The sequence below is a fragment of the Coregonus lavaretus genome (genome assembly GCF_964263955.1).
Source record: "Coregonus lavaretus genome assembly, chromosome: 10".
NCBI lineage: Eukaryota > Metazoa > Chordata > Actinopteri > Salmoniformes > Salmonidae > Coregonus > Coregonus lavaretus.
This window is the reverse complement of record NC_139997.1, coordinates 31,594,092-31,614,000: the sequence shown is the minus strand read 5'-3', so window position 1 is coordinate 31,614,000 and position 19,909 is coordinate 31,594,092. Positions and strand designations below refer to the sequence as shown.

Below are 19,909 nucleotides of genomic sequence, written 5' to 3'. Positions count from 1 at the left end.
ACTCTGTACCCCGACATTGAACTGCTTTCTGTGTCATTGCGACCTTACTATCAATTCAATTCAATTTAAGGGCTTTATTGGCATGGGAAACGTGTGTTAACATTGCCAAAGCAAGGGAAGTAGATAGTAAACAAAAGTGAAATAAACAATAAATATTAACAGTAAACATTACACTCAGAAGTTTCAAAAGAATAAAGACATTTCAAATGTCATATTATGTATATATACAGTGTTGTTACAATGTGCAAATAGTTAAAGTACAAATGGGAAAATAAATAAACATAAATATGGGTTGTATTTACAATGGTGTTTGTTCTTCACTGGTTGCCCTTTTCTTGTGGCAACAGGTCACAAATCTTGCAGCTGTGATGGCACACTGTGGTTTTTCACCCAGTAGATAAGGGAGTTTATCAAAATTGGGTTTGTTTTCGAATTCTTTGTGGATCGCTGTAATCTGAGGGAAATATGTGTCTCTAATATGGTCATACATTTGGCAGGAGGTTAGGAAGTGCAGCTCAGTTTCCACCTCATTTTGTGGGCAGTGTGCACATAGCCTGTCTTCTCTTGAGAGCCAGGTCTGCCTACGGCGGCCTTTCTCAATAGCAAGGCTATGGTCACTGAGTCTGTACATAGTCAAAGCTTTCATTAAGTTTGGGTCAGTCACAGTGGTCAGGTATTCTGCCACTGTGTACTCTCTGTTTAGGGCCAAATAGCATTCTAGTTTGCTCTGTTTTTTTGTTTGTTCTTTCCAATGTGTCAAGTAATTCTCTTTTTGTTTTCTCATGATTTGGTTGGGTCTAATTGTGTTGTTGTTGTTGTTGTTGTTGTTGTCCTGGGGCTGTGTGGGGTCTGTTTGTGTTTGTGAACAGAGGCCCAGGACAAGCTTACTTAGGGGACTCTTCTCCAAGTTCATCTCTCTGTAGGTGATGGCTTTGTTATGGAAGGTTTGGGAATCGCTTCCTTTTAAGTGGTTACTATCTGCCCCGTGAGTTCCCCCAATTGTTTGTTACCGTTGTGTACTGTTGATAATCACAAGTTTACTGGAGAACTGAGACCAAGTAGAGACTTTGGACAGGGTGGATATGGTATAATAAAGGCAGTTTATTCAGAGGTAAAGATATCTGGAATCGCGTGCACGGACTCGTGCACGTGTGTAGGTCACCTAAATCATCAGAAAAATTGCCCCTCCTGAGAATTTTTTCAGGAGCCGCCACTGAACTCTTGTAGTAAAGATATCAAAGGAAGAAACAGCAGCTGACAAAGTGAACAGAGAGACAGCGAGTGAACGAGGGGGGAAGCGAGAGAGAGTCGACAGAGAGTCTGTCAAAAGCAATGTCAGGTCACTGCTCCCTGCATCTGTTCTCTGGCGAGCTTCATTCATCTATCTCCCGGCAGTCAGATAGCAATTTATATGTCAAGTTAACTTCCACAGGCACTGCTGCTCCGTGCTCAGACATCTTCACTGGGGCCCAGGAGTCCTCTGACAATCCTACGACGTAATAACACAATTACAGGGCAGTGAGTAGGCAGGGAGGCGGAAGAGAGTCAGGGGAACTGGAAGTAGCTCAGAGCCACACCATATTAACCTCCTTTCAGGATGATGACTGGGTACAGCTAGCTAGCCTTGCGCTGCTGCCCTGATCACAAAACGCTGTAGCTCATATTAGCCCCTGCTTCACTGTAGAGGCAACCCCGGAGACCTAGATTAAAGAATACAACCTCTCAGAGAAATGAATCAGAGAGGGGTTACAGAGGAGTATATCATCAATCACAAACAGTATTTGTAGAGATTCATCTGTGGAGAATGCTGTATGTGAAAGAGGTATACTTTAGCACTTTTATAGATGGATAATATGTCAGAACATTTTTTATCCGCTTATAGAGGTGTCATACAGTATCTATACAGTATGGCTAGCCTATGTACAGAATATGCAGACCATATGTATGATCATACAATAATGATATGATAATAACCTTAAAATGTTTTCGTTTTCTACATGACCTCACATTGTTTGGTGTGTGTTCAATCGTTCGAGTCTCTGGAGAGCCTGTGTGGGAATGTCTCTAAATAAATCTGAGTATCATTCTGGCAGCTGCCCTCTCTTCCAGCGGGAAGGCCTCATCCATTACACAATGGGAGATCACCTGCCACTGGCATTAGCTGCAGGTGAGCCCAGCACAGCCGGACCCCAGGCCTGCTGGAGCAGATGGCTGGCATGGGGCCCAGCAGCACCTGGGGACCGAGGCTATAGACCCAGGTAATAGAGGAATATTAACAGCCTGTTCATGTTCAGATGAGATGGGCTTGTTTCCTCTGGTAAATATACACTGTTGAAGGGGTTTGATCCACTGCCCACTGCAGAAGCATAGATTAAACATACAGTACTGCATAATCAGGACATGACAATACACTGCATACAGAGACATTTCTCAATGCTCTTTGTTCCTTGCATGTTAATTGAACATGCAAGGACATCCATGTTCATAGCGTCCCAGCCCAGGGTGAAATGTTGAACCCTGCACAGCTATTACAAATCCGAAATTGCTTTCATAGCACTTCAAAACACCCCTAAATATGTATAATTAAAGTCACACTGCTATGCAATAGTTAATCGTACACCACAGGGTTTCTCATAGGCCTATGTGAGACACAGAGAAAGAGAGAGAGAGCGAGAGAGAGAGAGAGAGAGAGAGAGAGAGAGAGAGAGAGAGAGAGAGGGGGGGGGGGGGCGATTCAGCTTTAGTCAAGATCATAGGACAGATGATAATACTGTACAATTTTATGACAGTAAACAAACACCATTAGATAAGCCAACCACCAACCAATTAAACAAGCATCAACAGAGAACAATAACCACATAGGAGGCTATGAATATGACTCAACTAAGCACTTATCATATTGTAACATCACCAGTTGACAGACATTGCCACAGGGGAAATATGCCAGCAATACAACGTCACTCAGAAATACACTAAGCTAATGTGATGTCTGTCGTCAACTAGCCTACTGCAGCTGGGGACGCTCAAGGTAGTTGCTTATCTAGGATCAGATTACTTCACCCCAGCCCTAAACTTAACCAAAGGGGATGAAAACATATCTGACCCTGAGCCTGTGGCTATCGCCTACCTGTTCTTCTGGCGTAGAGCTTCACGAAACAAAAATAAATTGAAGGGGATTGATTTATGGGATAACTTTTTGTTGCTTAGCCTACATCACATTAGAAGTAAAGTAAATAAAATGTATATGTCTATTTCCAATTCACTGACTCCTTCCCTGAGTTGGTTCTCTTTCACCTTTGACCAATTTTACGTCAGTTCGCGACGTCGATGCTGCCGCCTGTCGTATTCAAGATGTCTTCCAAACGATAGGCTTATGGCTTAGCTTGCTTTTAGATCGTTTATTTTATTTACATTTTTGGTTAATTTTGTGTATTAGATGGCGAACGGTGGCTTATCATGAAACTCCGGACTCAGTATGACAGGTACTTATAGCCTTTTTGCTCGCATTGCTAATGAAATGGCATACCGTTAGCCTAGCTAGCTGATAGCAAATATCTGTCACTTGAAGTCTAACGAACAACTAACTGCCATTACTCTCATGTCATCAGTGTCAACAGCCTCTATTTGCCAAAGAGCTGTCAGTGTCAATTGTAATGTTGATCAGACAGCTTGTCACACAGTTATCTGTTTCGCTAGCTAAATGCTAGCTAACGTTAGCTAATTGTCACTCCTTATGTAAACAAAAGAGAAAACAGTTGCTAGACTGGTACAAAAGTGGGTATTGATATACTGGTGATAACACTGTCCTGAATCTCTGACTGTCATTTAGCCAGCCCAAGTAACATTAGCTAGACTGCATTACAATGGTTTAACGTTATCAAGCTGTCAACAACAACCTCTAGCTAGCTAGTAGGGGAGTAGCCTAGTCGTAGTAGGCAGCAGATAGTGGCCGGTAGATCTGCGCAATCGTCTAGGTTGAACGCGGTGTGCAAACAAAGTTGTCCGAAAATCCGAAAGTGATGGCGGAAAATGATGTTTTAAGACACTACACATATTGGTCGGCTTGCCATTAAAGCTAGTTAAGGAGGGAAAGTATGCCTTTGCAGCCTGAATGGAGGATGCTTTGTGTACGAGCCGGTCCACGGGGTACACCAGTGTATTACCTGGAAAGCACATCAATCCCAGATGATAGTGCAGATCTAGCAGCCACAAGCAGCTGCCTAGGCTAGTTAGGGAGAGTGGGTTAAGTCGAGCGATTTTTTTTACATTCAGCATCACTCCATCAAGGGGAATATAGTATTATTTCTAACAAATATATATCTACATATATTTCAGGATGTTGTGTATCCCTGGAAATAATCAGAATTCATGTAAACATTACAGTTTTGAGAACAAAGCTTGTCCAAAAAACTTACCCCAAATACAATTCATCACAATCACTTTTTTGTCTTTTAATTATTTTAAGCACCTTTTAACACAGGCGTAACACCTAACAAACACTTTGTACTTTTTAAAACACTTTTTACATAGGCTAGGCCCTGTTGTTACCTCATATCCCAGCAATAATACCTTGCATTACGCCTGGGAAGAAAACACTTCAATTGTTCAACTTGCCATTGGCTCAACTTACCCAATGGCCATTGGCTCAACATACCCCAAGGGAAACATTTTGACTATATTAACCCACACAACTACAATGATGCACTTTCATGCTAGGTTTAGGACCTCAAATGATTTATAGAACAATCTTAAAATTATCTACTTTGGTTTAGATACAAGCATCATGAAACTACTAACACAATAAGTTCATTTGACTTCCGTTTTTGGACCTAACTTGCTTACCACTTTTTACATGTGGTTTCTTCCTTCAGACTCCATGAAATGATGACCTCTTCCAAAATATTTGGTGAAATTATTCATTTTGTGTATGGTTTCCTAGAAACAAGGTTGGCTCAACTTACCCCTTTGGCTCAACTTACCCCTCTCCCCTAGGCCTAGCTAACTTAGCTAGATTGTTAGCTAACATCTGCGCATTATAACTAGGCTACATCCTCTTGTCTCTCCTCTTTACCTCAATGTATTTGTTGAAGGAGTGATTCCAGAAGAACGTTGAAATCGAGGGAATCACCAACTGTGATGCAACCTAACTACAGCGAGCTGGTTGCCCATCAGGCAGGAAATGGCTTCTCCCTGACTATACAGCCAGAACTACTGACCAGGACACCAGCAGGGGCTACCGGGGGCTCTGCCATCCCAGAGACCAGTGATGAATTCCGGGTACCTATTCTCTCCAGCGGGCCCGGGGAGCCCAGTGGCGGAGGAGGAGGAGGGGCGTCATCCCGTAGGTCCAGAGCCACTTCCAGAACCAGTTCCCACTCCCATTCACATGGTGGGGGACACCAGCACTCTCACAGTGAGCCCAGTGAGACGGACCCGGCTGATGCTGATCTGGAGTCAGGGGAGCCCAGCACCTCGTTCTCAGAGCTGCGCTACCTCTTCCGCTGGGTTCAGAAGAGTCTTCCTTTCATAATCATCCTCAGTGCTAAACTGGTCATCCAGCATGCCCTAGGTAAGTGTCAGGTAATAATAACATATACAGTAAGGAACAATCTTCTATTTATCTAGTAAGTTTGTCTGACATCTCTTCCATGACTTTGTTGCAGGTCTAGCTGTCGGAGTTGGCTTGTTTACAACTTTTCTTTATGCGAATAAGAACATTCAAACCCAAGTCTTTCTTCAGGTAAGTCATTAACGGAAGAAAATATATATTCTCAATTTATACATCAGTGCTTTAACATACTGTACTCAAACCTCAATCTGCATTTGATCGTCCTCCATGTATTTCTCCTCAGGATCGTCGGTCAAGTATAGAGTGCGTATGGCTGCTCCTCTTCCTGGCGTCCTCCACACTCCTGCTTTACTACACTTTTCTCACTGAGTCACTTTACTATTGGTAAGTTTCCCCTTACTTTACATGCTCACAGTAGACCAGAATAGAATAGAAAAAAAAAAATTCTACACAATATATGGAAATTTGCCTTTGGCTTCACAGCGTGGTATGATTAATACACAAAACAGACAAACAATTTAAAAAATCAGGACTGGGAGCATAATACGTCATCCACATCCTCTCATCCATCTTTCCCTCTCTCTCCTTCTCAGCCTAATTTTCCTGAGCCCAGCTGTTGAGCCCCTGGGTTTCTGGGAGGTCCTATGGGCGGTGGGCGTCACCAACTTTATGCTCAAGTTCTTCTTCATGGGGTTCAAGTGCCTTATCCTACTGCTGCCCTCTAACCTGGTGACATTCAGAGCCCAGGTAAGCAAGGAAGGATGCTCTCTCTCCCTCTCCAGTTGTTTGATGAGGCCAGGGTCCAACGTTAACTTTTTTTCTCACTGGCCCACTCGGGCCTGTTGGCCAAAAATCTACTGGCCCGACCATAATTTCTACTGGACTGGACATGGTGCATTTAAAATCAGGGCCTAAAACCAACTTTTTAGTCCACTCATACAGTATTTTTTACTAGGCAAAATATTTTCTTGCCATAATTACAAAAAACGACAAAAAAAACAGATGAGCGTGCTTTGTAATATTTCTCAAACAATAAATGTATTAGTAGTAAGTAGTGATGTGGTATATTGCTAAATGTTATATAATTTTTTGTGACCTGAGTCTTTTAACCAAAATATCCCAGACAAATGTGTCCAGCTGTCCCTTTAAGGGTGGGAGGTTACCATGGCAACGAGGGCATTCAAGAAAACCATCAGTGACAGTGTGCAGATGTGTCTTTGCTAGCAGTTGAAGCAAACTCAGACGTTGAAAAACCACCTAGTTTGTGAACAACAGAATGTACAGTACCAGTCAAAAGTTTGGACACACCTACTCATTCAAGGGTTTTTCTTTATTTTTACTATTTTCTGCATTGTAGAATAATAGTGAAGACATCAAAACTATGAAATAATACATATGGAATCATGTATTAACCCCCAAAAAAATTTACAAATCAAAATATATATTTTGAGATTCTTCAAATAGCCACCCTTTGGCTTGATGACAGCTTTGCACACTCTTGGCATTCTCTCAACCAGCTTTACCTGGAACGGTTTTCCAACAGTCTTGAAGGAGTTCCCACATATGCTGAGCACTTGTTGGCTGCTTTTCCTTCACTCTGCCGTCCGACTCATCCCAAACCATCTCAGTTGGGTTGAGGTCAGGGGATTGTGGAGTCCAGGTCATCTGATGCAGCACTCCACCACTCTCCTTCTTGGTAAAATAGCCCTTACACAGCCTGGAGATGTGTTGGGTCATTGTCCTGTTGAAAAACAAATGATAGTCCCACTAAGCCCAAACCAGATGGGATGGCGTATCGCTGCAGAATGCTGTGGTAGCCATGCTGGTTAAGTGTCCCTTGAATTCTGAATAAATCACAGACAGTGTCACCAGCAAATACCCCCACACCATAACACCACCTCCTCCATGCTTTACGGTGGGAACTACACATGCAGAGATCATTCGTTCACCCACACTGCGTCTCACAAAGACACGGCGGTTGGAACCAAAAATCTCAAATTTGGACTCCAGACCAAAGGACACATTTCCACCAGTCTAATGTCCATTGCTCATGTTTCTTGGCCCAAGCAGGTCTCTTCTTCTTATTGGTGTCCTTTAGTAGTGGTTTCTTTGCAGCAATTCAACCATGAAGGCCTGACTCACGCAGTCTCCTCTGAACAGTTGATGTTGAGATGTGTCTGTTACTTGAACTCTGTGAAGCATTTATTTTGGCTGCAATTTCTGAGGCTGGTAACTCTAATGAACTTATCCTCTGCAGCAGCGGTAACTCTGGGTCTTCCATTCCTGTGGTGGTCCTCATGAGAGAGTGGTCCTCTGTAGCTCAGCTGGTAGAGCACGGCGCTTGTAATGCCAAGGTAGTGGGTTCGATCCCCGGGACCACCCATACACAAAAATGTATGCACGCATGACTGTATGTCGCTTTGGATAAAAGCGTCTGCTAAATGGCATATTTATATTTTATATTTATCATAGCGCTTGATGGTTTTTGCGACTGCACTTGAAGAAACGTTCAAAGTTCTTGACATTTTCCGTATTGACTGACCTTCATGTCTTAAAGTAATGATGGACTGTCGTTTCTCTTTGCTTATTTGAGCTGTTCTTGCCATAATATGGACTTAGTCTTTTACCAAATAGGGCTATCTTCTGTATACCCCCTACCTTGTCACAACACAACTGATTGGCTCAAACGCATTAAGAAGGTAAGAAACTCCACAAATTAACGTTTAAGAAGGCACACCTGTTAATTGAAATGCATTCCAGGTGACTACCTCATGAAGCTGGTTGAGAGAATTCCAAAAGTGTGCAAAGCTGTGATCATGGCAAAGGTTGGCTATTTGAAGAATCTCAAATATAAAATATATTACTTTTTTGGTTACTACATGATTCCATTTGTGTTATTTCATAGTTCTGATGTCTATTATTCTACAATGAAAAAAAGAGACCACTGCACATTTTTCTTAAATCAGCATCTCTACATGTATGATAGCCATTCCATTCCAGTGTCTGTTAAATTCCAACACAGGCACACCTCATTCTACTGAATTAGGTACTGATTAGGTGATCACATGAACCAAATCTTAGGAAAAAGGAAAAGTATAAAAACCACTGCTGTGGTCATCACTATCCTCTTGCAATAGGACCAGCTGGATGGCAAAAACAGTGCTAATAGTACCTCAAAAGTCATATTAATCAAAAAATAACTATTGACCATGCCAAAAGAGTTGACAAGGAGAGTTTTGAGTGAGGAAAAGAAGGGTTCAATTCTGGCTTTACTGGCAGAGGGATACAGTGAGCGTCAGGTTGCTTCCATCCTTAAAATTTCAAAGCTACAGACCGGCAGAGGCCGAAAACGACTCTACTGACCGGGATGACCGCCAACTCATTCGAATGTCACTCAACAACTGTAGGATGACATCAAGTGACCTACAAAAATAATGGCAAACGGCAGCTGAGGTGAAGTGCACGGCGAGGACGGTTCGAAACAGGCTCCTAGGGGCAGGGCTGAAGTCGTGCAAAGCTAGAAAAAGCCCTTAATCAATGAGAACCAAAGAAGAGCCAGGCTGAGGTTTGCAAAAGACCATAAGGATTGGACCGTAGAGGACTGGAGTAAGGTCATCTTCTCTGATGAGTCCAATTTTCAGCTTTGCCCAACACCTGGTCGTCTAATGGTTAGACGGAGACCTGGAGAGGCCTACAAGCCACAGTGTCTCGCACCCACTGTGAAATTTGGTGGATGATCGGTGATGATCTGGGGGTGCTTCAGCAAGGCTGGAATCGGGCAGATTTGTCTTTGTGAAGGACGCATGAATCAAGCCACGTACAAGGTTGTCCTGGAAGAAAACTTGCTTCCTTTTGCTCTGACATTGTTCCCCAACTCTGAGGATTGGTTTTTCCAGCAGGACAATGCGCCATGTCACACAGCCAGGTCAATCAAGGTGTGGATGGAGGACCACCAGATCAAGACCCTGTCATGGCCAGCCCAATCTCCAGACCTGAACCCTATTGAAAACCTCTGGAATGTGATCAAGAGGAAGATGGATGGTCACAAGCCATCAAACAAAGCCGAGCTGCTTGAATTTTTGCGCCAGGAGTGGCATAAAGTCACCCAACATCAATGTGAAAGACTGGTGGAGAGCATGCCAAGACGCATGAAAGCTGTGATTGAAAATCAGGGTTATTCCACCAAATATTGATTTCTGAAGTTTTTTTGTTATTTTGACCAGTTGTCATTTTCTGCAAATAAATGCTCTAAATGACAATATTTTTATTTGGAACTTGGGAGAAATGTTGTCAGTAGTTTATAGAATAAAACAAAAATGTTATTTTTACCCAAACACATACCTATAAATAGTAAAACCAGAGAAACTGATCATTTTGCAGTGGTCTCTTAATTTTTTCCGCAGCTGTATATATATATATATATATATATATATATATATATATATATATATATATATATATATATATATATATATATATATATATATATAGGATTTGTATTTCATTGTGTGATTAGCTACCAGCTATGAAACAACACAACATAAATAATTTGATAACAGCTACTGCAACATTTAAGACAAAATATTTAAGTGCCTTTGAACAGGGTATGGTAGTAGGTGCCAGGTGCACCGGTTTGAGTGTGTCAAAAACTGCATCGCTGCTGTGTTTTTCACGCTTAACAGTTTCCCGTGTGTATCAAGAATTGTCCACCACCCAAAGGACATCCAACCAACGACAGGCCAGTGGTCGAAAACGGATAATTGATGAACGAGGACAAAGGAGGCTGACACGAATTGTGCAGAGCAACAGACGGGCTACATTTAGTCAACTGACAGTCCAGTACAACATTGGTGCCCAAAGACCCATAAAATAATGCATAACTCATCGTACCTCGACACGAATGGGATATGGCAGCTGACGACTTTACAGAGTTCCACTTCTTTCAGCAGAAAACAAGAAACTGAAGTAGCAGTGGGCTAAGGAACGAAAACACTGGACACTGAAGAATTGGAAAAACATTGCCTGGTCTGATGAATCCCAGTTCCTGCTGTTTCACGCTGATGGGGGACTAGGGTATGGAGAAAACCATGAGTACATGCATCCATCATGCCGCGTGTCAACATTGCAGGCTGGTGGAGATGGTGTGGGGTGTGTTTTCATGGCACATTGGGCCCCTTGATAAAAGTGGAGCAATGTTTGAATTCCACAGGATATCTGAACATTATTACCAATCAGGTGCATCCCTTCATGGCAGCCGTGTAACCATTTTTTTCAGCAGGATAATGCCCCAAGGCTAGGATTGTCCAGGAATGGTTCCACAAACATGACATGAATTCAGCTTACTGCAGTGGCCTGCCCAGTCACCAGATCTCAATCCAATTGAGCATCTGTGGGATGAGATGGAATGACTCATTCGGAGTAGAGATCCACTACCAGCCAACTGTGGGAAGCATTGGCGTCAACATGGCCCAGCATCCCTGTGGATCGCTTTTGACACTTTGTAGAGTCCATACCCCAACGAATTGAGGCTGTTCTGAGGGCAAAGGGGAGTGCAACTCAATATTAGGAAGGCATTCCTAATGTTTTGTACGATGTGTATAGGTTGCATGCTTTCTCTTTTGTATACAGCTAGTAATAGGCTACATTTGGTTATTTTATTTAAAAAGCTGTGTAATATAATCTAGCAATTTAAGTCATTACTCTATTATTTAGAATTGCATTGCATTGCATCAATTGCATTCACTTTTGTTTCTAAAGTATGTCATTTTGAGTATCTTTTTTTACATCTCATACGTTTCAAAAGAGATATTGCTCTGGCTCAATGATGTATATAAACCCTGGATTGCTGATGCTATGTATTGGCTATTAAGCCACCGGTTGGCCATATTGGCACTCCACAGTAGGAGCAGTCCTCCATAGGAATGAATGGAGTTCTACATTAATAATATGCCATTTAGCAGACGCTTTTATCCAAAGCGACTTACAGTCATGCATGCATACATTTTTTTGTGTATGGGTGGTCCCGGGGATCGAACCCACTACCTTGGCGTTACAAGCGCCGTGCTCTACCAGCTGAGCTACAGAGGACCACATTATTTCAATTAAATGTTTCAAGGAGAAAATGACATGTATGTTTTTGTTGTAGTGGGGACAGTAACATTAGCAATCTCAAAAAAATTATACTTTAAGTAGGGTTTTAATATTTTTACATATTTGTATGTTTAGCTCACCTAATACAGTTGAAGTCGGAAGTTTACATATACTTAGGTTGGAGTCATTAAAACTTGTTTTTCAACCACTCCACAAATTTCTTGTTAACAAACTATAGTTTTGGCAAGTCGGTTAGGACATCTACTTTGTGCATGACACAAGTAATTTTTCCAACAATTGTTTACAGACATATTATTTCACTTATAATTCACAGTTTCACAATTCCAGTGGGTCAGTAGTTTACATACACTAAGTTGACTGTGCCTTTAAACAGCTTGGAAAATTCCAGAAAATGATGTCATGGCTTTAGAAGCTTCTGATAGGCTAATTGACATCATTTGAGTCAATTGGAGGTGTACCTGTGGATGTATTTCAAGGCCTACCTTCAAACTCAGTGCCTCTTTGCTTGACATCATGGGAAAATCAAAAGAAATCAGCCAAGACTTCAGAAAATAAATTGTAGACCTCCACAAGTCTGGTTCATCCTTGGGAGCAATTTCCAAACGCCTGAAGGTACCACGTTCATCTGTACAAACAATAGTATGCAAGTATAAAGACCATGGGACCTCGCAGCTGTCATACCGCTCAGGAAGGAGACACGTTCTGTCTCCTTGAGATTAACGTACTTTGGTGCAAAAAGTGCAAATAAATCCCAGAACAACAGCAAAGGACCTTGTGAAGATGCTGGAGGAAACAGGTACAAAAGTATCTATATCCACAGTAAAACGAGTCCTATATCGACATAACCTGAAAGGCCGCTCTGCAAGGAAGAAGCCACTGCTCCAAAACCGGAACCAAAAAGCCAGACTACGGTTTGCAACTGCACATGGGGACAAAGATCATACTTTTTGGAGAAATGTCCTCTGGTCTGATGAAACAAAAATATAACTGTTTGGCCATAATGACCATCGTTATGTTTGGAGGAAAAAGGGGGCAGCTTGCAAGCCGAAGAACACCATCCCAACCGTGAAGCACAGGGGTGGCAGCATCATGCTGTGGGCGTGCTTTGCTGCAGGAGGGACTGGTGCACTTCACAAAATAGATGGCATCATGAGGAAGGAAAATTATGTGGAGATATTGAAGCAACATCTTCAATATGGCTTACAAACCTGACTCCGTTACACCAGCTCTGTCAGGAGGAATGGGCCAAAATTCATCCAACATATTGTGGGAAGCTTGTGGAAGACTACCCAAAACGTTTGACCCAAGTTAAACAATTTAAAGGCAATGCTACCAAATACTAATTGAGTGTACTCCTGACCCACTGGGAATGTGATGAAATAAATAAAAGCTGAAATAAATAATTCTCTCTACTATTATTCTGACATTTCACATTCTTAAAATAAAGTGGTGATCCTAACTGACCTAAGACAGGGAACTTTTACTAGGATTAAATGTCAGGAATTGTGAAAAACTGAGTTTAAATGTATTTGGCTAAGGTGTATGTAAACTTCCGACTTCAATTGTATCATTTAAAAGTATGCATTAAGGTGTCTGTAATAAAGTAAATGTGGCAAAAACGAATGTAGACAATAATAAATGCATTTGTATAGCTCAGGGTTTCCATAAGACAGTAATAGCCGGCTTTTGGCATTTTTCTTATTTTTATAAATGTTACAAATAATTGGCACCAGCCAATTGTCCAGGAGAATTAAAAAAATCCCAATCCCATGTTTTTTTAGCTTATTCAGTGACGGAAATACCAGTTGATGTAAATAAATTTGACCCGTTATGCTTATCGGTCTATGGGTTAATTTGCATAATTTTGTGGAATTAAATTGGTGCATGTGTATATTCGTTATTTATCACACGCACACAGCATACAGATACAGAGCCTTTGAGAAAATCTGTCAGACAGCGCTTTTATCAGCCCAATCATTGCGCAACAATTCTAAATGCAATCGTGTGTTAAAAATAGTTTTTGGGACATGATTAAAAAGAGCTACTATTTTTTTTTCTCAACTGGTAATTGAAGCATGCTTCCCATTCGCCATTCATATGCATAGGCAACGGAAGACAGGTTCATCAGCGCATCACATACCATTTTGCAATGAGCTGGAGGCAGTATGCATTTTAAGAACATATAGCTACTTAATTGTTTGAAACCTGAACGTTTTACTACGTATTATGATGCATGTTTTACCTCTCTTCAAAGTAGCCTAGGCAAAATCCGGCCATATCCGTGGAGGTAATTATTTTATAAAGACTTCCATATGCCATTGAAACCAGTAGCCTATTTCTCTCATGTTCTATTGGTTTTCAACTTTCTTTAATTGTCCAGTAGCCAAATGCAAAATGCATTGCTGCTCTAATATTGTTAAGTAATAATAGTTTATCAACATTTTAAGCTAAACGTTCTGATCTGTTACATCAGACTCATTGCTTAAAAAAATATGTATGTATATATTTATATAGCCTAGGCCTACTGGTTGGATGGATTTGGGATCTATCGTCCCACAACTGTCCCAGAGTCTGTTTGGGCTATTTCTTTCTCGACAAGCTGACCAATATAATAGGTCAACTTTTCTACTATGGGGGATAGTAGATTGACATAGGCTCATAGGTGGCGTGTCCATAAGGCTAGGGGAAGCTAAGCTTTCCCTAAGTAAATTGAATTAAATTGCCAAAATTATATAGCCTAATTAGCCTACTCCCGTCTATACAGAAATAAATAAAATAATTCAAAATAGGCTACCAAAGCATGATTTGGTCAGAGAGGATCATTAGCTTCCCCTAGCCTTTAAAAAAAAAAAAAAAGTTGTGGATTGTTTTTAATCACATTGCCTACAGTCGGAAGGAAAGGGAGCGAGCGCTGCAAATACCTAATAGATGATAAGGAAAGGGAGCGAGCGCTGCAAATACCTAATAGATGATAAGGAAAGGGAGCGAGCGCTGCAAATACCTAATAGATGATAAGGAAAGGGAGCGAGCGCTGCAAATACCTAATAGATGATAAGGAAAGGGAGCGAGCGCTGCAAATACCTAATTGAGTTGCAACTGTCTGTGAAAAGAGGCCCAGCCAGGCATATCGCAATATTTCAAAATTCAATCGCGGAAAAACATAGTTTGGAAAGCAAATGGCTATTGCTGTAAAGAGAAGACAATGAAAAGACTCTCATCTGTCTTTTAGTTATCAGAATTAGCAATTGAATTGAGCGAACAACAGTAGGCCTATGCCTATCTTATTGGCACCAGCGGAGAGCATCGGTCATATCCCCAGTGAGTGAGCACTGCGCATATTCACTCTTTATCATTGTTGGGTCAATGCCACTGTTTTTGGACAGTCATTTCCAGTTTAGATGGACGTCATATTTGATGTGTCTCCCCATTTTGTAGGCCTATTATATGGACAACGTTGTTTTTGTTGATCTGTTTATCAGTGTCAGCAGAGTAGGCTACCCTGTCATTTGGCTTTTTTTTTTTTTTTTGCTAATGTCTGCAGTCATATAAAGTGTAGTAGAATTGCATGAAATGTGTTTATAAAAGGCCACATTTTCCCGTGCAAAGAAATAAAACATCTCTGATAGAGCCTAGGCCTCTACGCTATACGTGCTCAGCCATGCATTGAACAGTCTTTTTTGTGAACAGTGATTGAGTTTTATTATTAGTCTAAATTATGACTATCCACCGTGGGTGGACGCCCTAATCAGGTTACGCACCCAATGCATAGGCCTATGGGTCCAGTAAATGTGTAAATGTCCAGTGAATTAAAATGCTGCCGGTCAAATGTCTGGCACCACATTTTCATAACGGAAATCCTGCTAAGCATCCAAAATATGTTTTACAATGGTGGGGGAGTGCTAAGATGGAGATGTGGTGGCTTCAAAACAGAGCCCCCTATCAGTCATCTAGTGTACAGTGGGGGAAAAAGGTATTTAGTCAGCCACCAATTGTGCAAGTTCTCCCACTTAAAAAGATGAGAGAGGCCTGTAATTTCCATCATAGGTACACGTCAACTATGACAGACAAAATGAGAAATACAATTCCAGAAAATCACATTGTAGGATTTTTAATGAATTTATTTGCAAATTATGGTGGAAAATAAGTATTTGGTCAATAACAAAAGTTTCTCAATACTTTGTTATATACCCTTTGTTGGCAATGACACAGGTCAAACGTTTTCTATAAGTCTTCACAAGGTTCACACACACTGTTGCTGGTATTTTGGCCCATTCCTCCATGCAGATCTCCTCTAAAGCAGTGATGTTTTGGGGCTGTCGCTGGGCAACACAGACTTTTAACTCCCTCCAAAGATTTTCTATGGGGTTGAGATCTGGAGACTGGCTAGGCCACTCCAGGACCTTGAAATGCTTCTTACGAAGCCACTCCTTCGTTGCCCGGGCGGTGTGTTTGGGATCATTGTCATGCTGAAAGACCCAGCCACGTTTAATCTTCAATGCCCTTGCTGATGGAAGGAGGTTTTCACTCAAAATCTCACGATACATGGCCCCATTCATTCTTTCCTTTACACGGATCAGTCGTCCTGGTCCCTTTGCAGAAAAACAGCCCCAAAGCATGATGTTTCCACCCCCATGCTTCACAGTAGGTATGGTGTTCTTTGGATGAAACTCAGCATTCTTTGTCCTTCAAACACGACGAGTTGAGTTTTTACCAAAAAGTTCTATTTTGGTTTCATCTGACCATATGACATTCTCCCAATCCTCTTCTGGATCATCCAAATGCACTCTAGCAAACTTCAGACGGGCCTGGACATGTACTGGCTTAAGCAGGGGGACACGTCTGGCACTGCAGGATTTGAGTCCCTGGTGGCGTAGTGTGTTACTGATGGTAGGCTTTGTTACTTTGGTCCCAGCTCTCTGCAGGTCATTCACTAGGTCCCCCTGTGTGGTTCTGGGATTTTTGCTCACCGTTCTTGTGATCATTTTGACCCCACGGGGTGAGATCTTGCGTGGAGCCCCAGATCGAGGGAGATTATCAGTGGTCTTGTATGTCTTCCATTTCCTAATAATTGCTCCCACAGTTGATTTCTTCAAACCAAGCTGCTTACCTATTGCAGATTCAGTCTTCCCAGCCTGGTGCAGGTCTACAATTTTATTTCTGGTGTCCTTTGACAGCTCTTTGGTCTTGGCCATAGTGGAGTTTGGAGTGTGACTGTTTGAGGTTGTGGACAGGTGTCTTTTATACTGATAACAACTTCAAACAGGTGCCATTAATACAGGTAACGAGTGGAGGACAGAGGAGCCTCTTAAAGAAGAAGTTACAGGTCTGTGAGAGCCAGAAATCTTGCTTGTTTGTAGGTGACCAAATACTTATTTTCCACCATAATTTGCAAATAAATTCATAAAAAATCCTACAATGTGATTTTCTGGAGAAAAAAATTCTCAATTTGTCTGTCATAGTTGACGTGTACCTATGATGAAAATCACAGGCCTCTCTCATCTTTTTAAGTGGGAGAACTTGCACAATTGGTGGCTGACTAAATACTTTTTTTCCCCACTGTATATATAAATCATGAATGCTAGGTGTTTTTTTGTAGCGTTCTTTTTGTGGACTATCAACAGTAGCCACTAGCCAGCCTATTGTTAGTATGTTCACTATTGAAGGTTTACTTTTGTGAATCAATTTCCCTTAAAATAAATAAGCTCAGTGAGTGGATTGATGCGCACTTCTTTTTACTCTGGACAGCTTGCGTGTGCTGTGTGAACGCACCAACTTATGTACTGCTCCAGTGCTCGAGAAGTTGTGACTCGCGAGGAGCGTGGTTGAATGAACGGCCAATCATATTGCTCAAATACAAATAGCATGATTTTTGGTGTGCTCTTTCACCATTTTGGAGGGGATCAATGGTGGGAAAGCATTGATTCACTCATGACTCGCTGTCCCCAGGGGCGGTGGTACATGCTGATTGAAGAGGTGGGCCAGGTGTACCAGGCTTTGGCACCCATTCCCCTGTGGTTCCGCTACCTGATCACCTACCAGGAGGTGGATGGCAACACTGGCCTCACCCTGGGAGTCCTGCTGGCTCTGGTCTACTTCATACTCAAGGTGGCTGACCTACAACTGCACCACATAGAATTGATCAAAGATGGATGCTTCAAAATAGCTACTTTAGTAATGGAAATTCTGAAAATATGTAATGGCTACATTTTGTTATTTGCACCTTTTTGTTTAAATGTACTAAACTCTTACTTTTTAAATTCAGCTTTTAGGATTGTATGGGCAGTGGGGGTCTTTCCAGAAAACTGTGAGGATATTTCTCAGTGACGAGGTACAGTACTTTAAATAGATCAACATGTTTAAAAAAATCTAAGTGGTGGTATGTGGGTTGACTGCCGGGTGACTACTTGTCTTGAACATGCTGAAAAGCTTGTTCATGTGTAGATCATGTGAGTATAATGTGGACCCTTGTAAGGAGTTTGGATCAGTGTTGTTTGTTCACTGTGTGGGGTGTAAACCCGTGTTGTTCCTCCTCCTCAGCACACAGGGGCAGCAGCCAGCAGGAGCCAGTGCAGTGAGGCTGGGGACATCTGTCCAATCTGTCAGGCAGAGTACAGGAACCCTCGAGCCCTCCTGTGTCAGGTAAGACACACCACCACATTACCAGAATTTTTTTTACTTGTATACAATATTTATTTACAAACATTAGTCTCTTTAACCAATTATCAGACACTAGAAACCTGGTATGCGAGGCTACACACATACGGTACTGCCTGTATGTGCTTTACTGTAGCATGGTTTGATCGAGGATACTTGTTTTATTTTCTCTCTCTCAATAACAGCATATTTTCTGTGACGAGTGCATTGCTCTGTGGTTTAACCGGGAGAAGACGTGTCCACTCTGTCGCACGGCCATCACAGACAAGGTCCACAAGTGGAGGGACGGGGCCACCTCACCTTACCTGCAGATCTACTGAGAGAGAGACGATGGAGGAAAGTGGAGAGCCTATGACTTTTGGACAGTTTGCGATGTGTGAATGACAGTTGTACTGACCGCAATACTCCACTCCTCATTGGCTTGTGAAGCTGATGACCACACTGTTCCTCCATTCATTAAGGGCTGTACCCACTACTGGCCAACATCAGTAAGGTCACATAATATTTGGGATTGGGATGCATTCAGCATCATGGCATGTTACTGTTACTGCAACTCCCTCTCCGACCGTCACTTTTCTACACAACTGACTGAAGTTGGTTCTCGCTCTGCATGCCCCCTTTTGCTGTTTTTAGTTAATTTTATTTTCAAACATTTATATTTTCTTATCATGATCTGATTTTATCATGTTTTGTTTTGACGGCCAGCCTAGAAGAACAGAACAGACAGCCTCTGTCTTTATTAGACAGAGCTGTCAGGGAATAGCCTGATCCCAGATCAGTTTGTGCTGTTTTGCCAACTCCTATCGTTATTGTCAATGTCACACCAATGACCAAAGGGGGTGGCAAGACAGCACAAACTGATCTGGCACCAGGCTAGTCAGGGAATACCTGGAGGTTTCTTCTACCTGAAAATAGGGGTGGGTTCTCGAGATGGATATTTAAAATGTAGTAGTATTTTAATCAGATGTATTATTATATCACTCCCTCCAAAGTTAGAACAAATGTGGACCACACAAAAATGTGTTTTGTTTTGTGTTTGGTAGATACCCAGTCTTTCAAACACATCTCTCTTTGAGTTGCAAAGGTTCCAACATGTTGCAAAGGGATTCCATTCTGTGTCTAATCGAGGCAGTACGGATAGACGGAAGGGGTTAAAGAACTAAATGTGCTCAACACGTTGAGAAGCAATTACAAACACAAAGGTTGATGATATTTTAAAAGTTACTAATTTGGGGGGGCTTCTTATTTTCAGATTAAGTCTGATATCTCAGCTTTTTGAGATTTGTTTTCCAGATGACAAATATGCAACACAACTAAGATTGTTGTGAGATTGGTTTGATCCATAAATTATTTTTCTAAAGTGATGATGCAGTTGCATTCTTACACTCTTTGGTTTTTAAAAAGGATGTATCTATTTTACTACCATATTTCATTATGTAGTGAAATCATTTCATGTTTTTCTTGCATAAAGTCATTCAATCAACAAATTAAATAAAATATCAGATTATTTTTATTTTCAATTATAGCCTACTAATAATTGGCCCTGAGCATTTACAATCATTATACACAAACGTG

General features: G+C 41.6%; 1 protein-coding gene across 2 annotated transcripts; it reads left to right on the top strand.

Moving 5' to 3' along the window:
• Positions 1 to 3,308: 3,308 nt before the first annotated feature.
• On the top strand, positions 3,309 to 19,854 carry LOC311136551 (E3 ubiquitin-protein ligase RNFT1-like). 2 transcript variants are annotated; one of them, XM_084170725.1, is made up of 9 exons: positions 3,309 to 3,482; positions 5,091 to 5,569; positions 5,664 to 5,740; positions 5,853 to 5,953; positions 6,163 to 6,316; positions 17,627 to 17,785; positions 17,943 to 18,008; positions 18,218 to 18,319; positions 18,520 to 19,854. In XM_084170725.1, exons 1-9 carry the CDS (start codon positions 3,457 to 3,459, stop codon positions 18,652 to 18,654), a joined length of 1,299 nt encoding a protein of 432 aa, XP_084026851.1. In that variant the 5' UTR covers positions 3,309 to 3,456; the 3' UTR covers positions 18,655 to 19,854. The 2 variants fall into 2 exon arrangements, with proteins under 2 accessions (XP_084026851.1, XP_084026852.1); XM_084170726.1 differs by having other exon boundaries at positions 3,358 to 3,482; positions 5,094 to 5,569.
• The last annotated feature ends 55 nt before the right edge of the window (positions 19,855 to 19,909 follow it).

Bases quoted from the DNA above. Each gene is read 5' to 3' on its own strand.
- LOC311136551 (XM_084170725.1), top strand. From the start codon at position 3,457: ATGAAACTCCGGACTCAGTATGACAG. The intron at 5,954-6,162 runs GTAAGTTTCCCC...TCTCCTTCTCAG, and splicing joins ACTGAGTCACTTTACTATTG to CCTAATTTTCCTGAGCCCAG. The intron at 18,009-18,217 runs GTACAGTACTTT...CCTCCTCCTCAG, and splicing joins GGATATTTCTCAGTGACGAG to CACACAGGGGCAGCAGCCAG.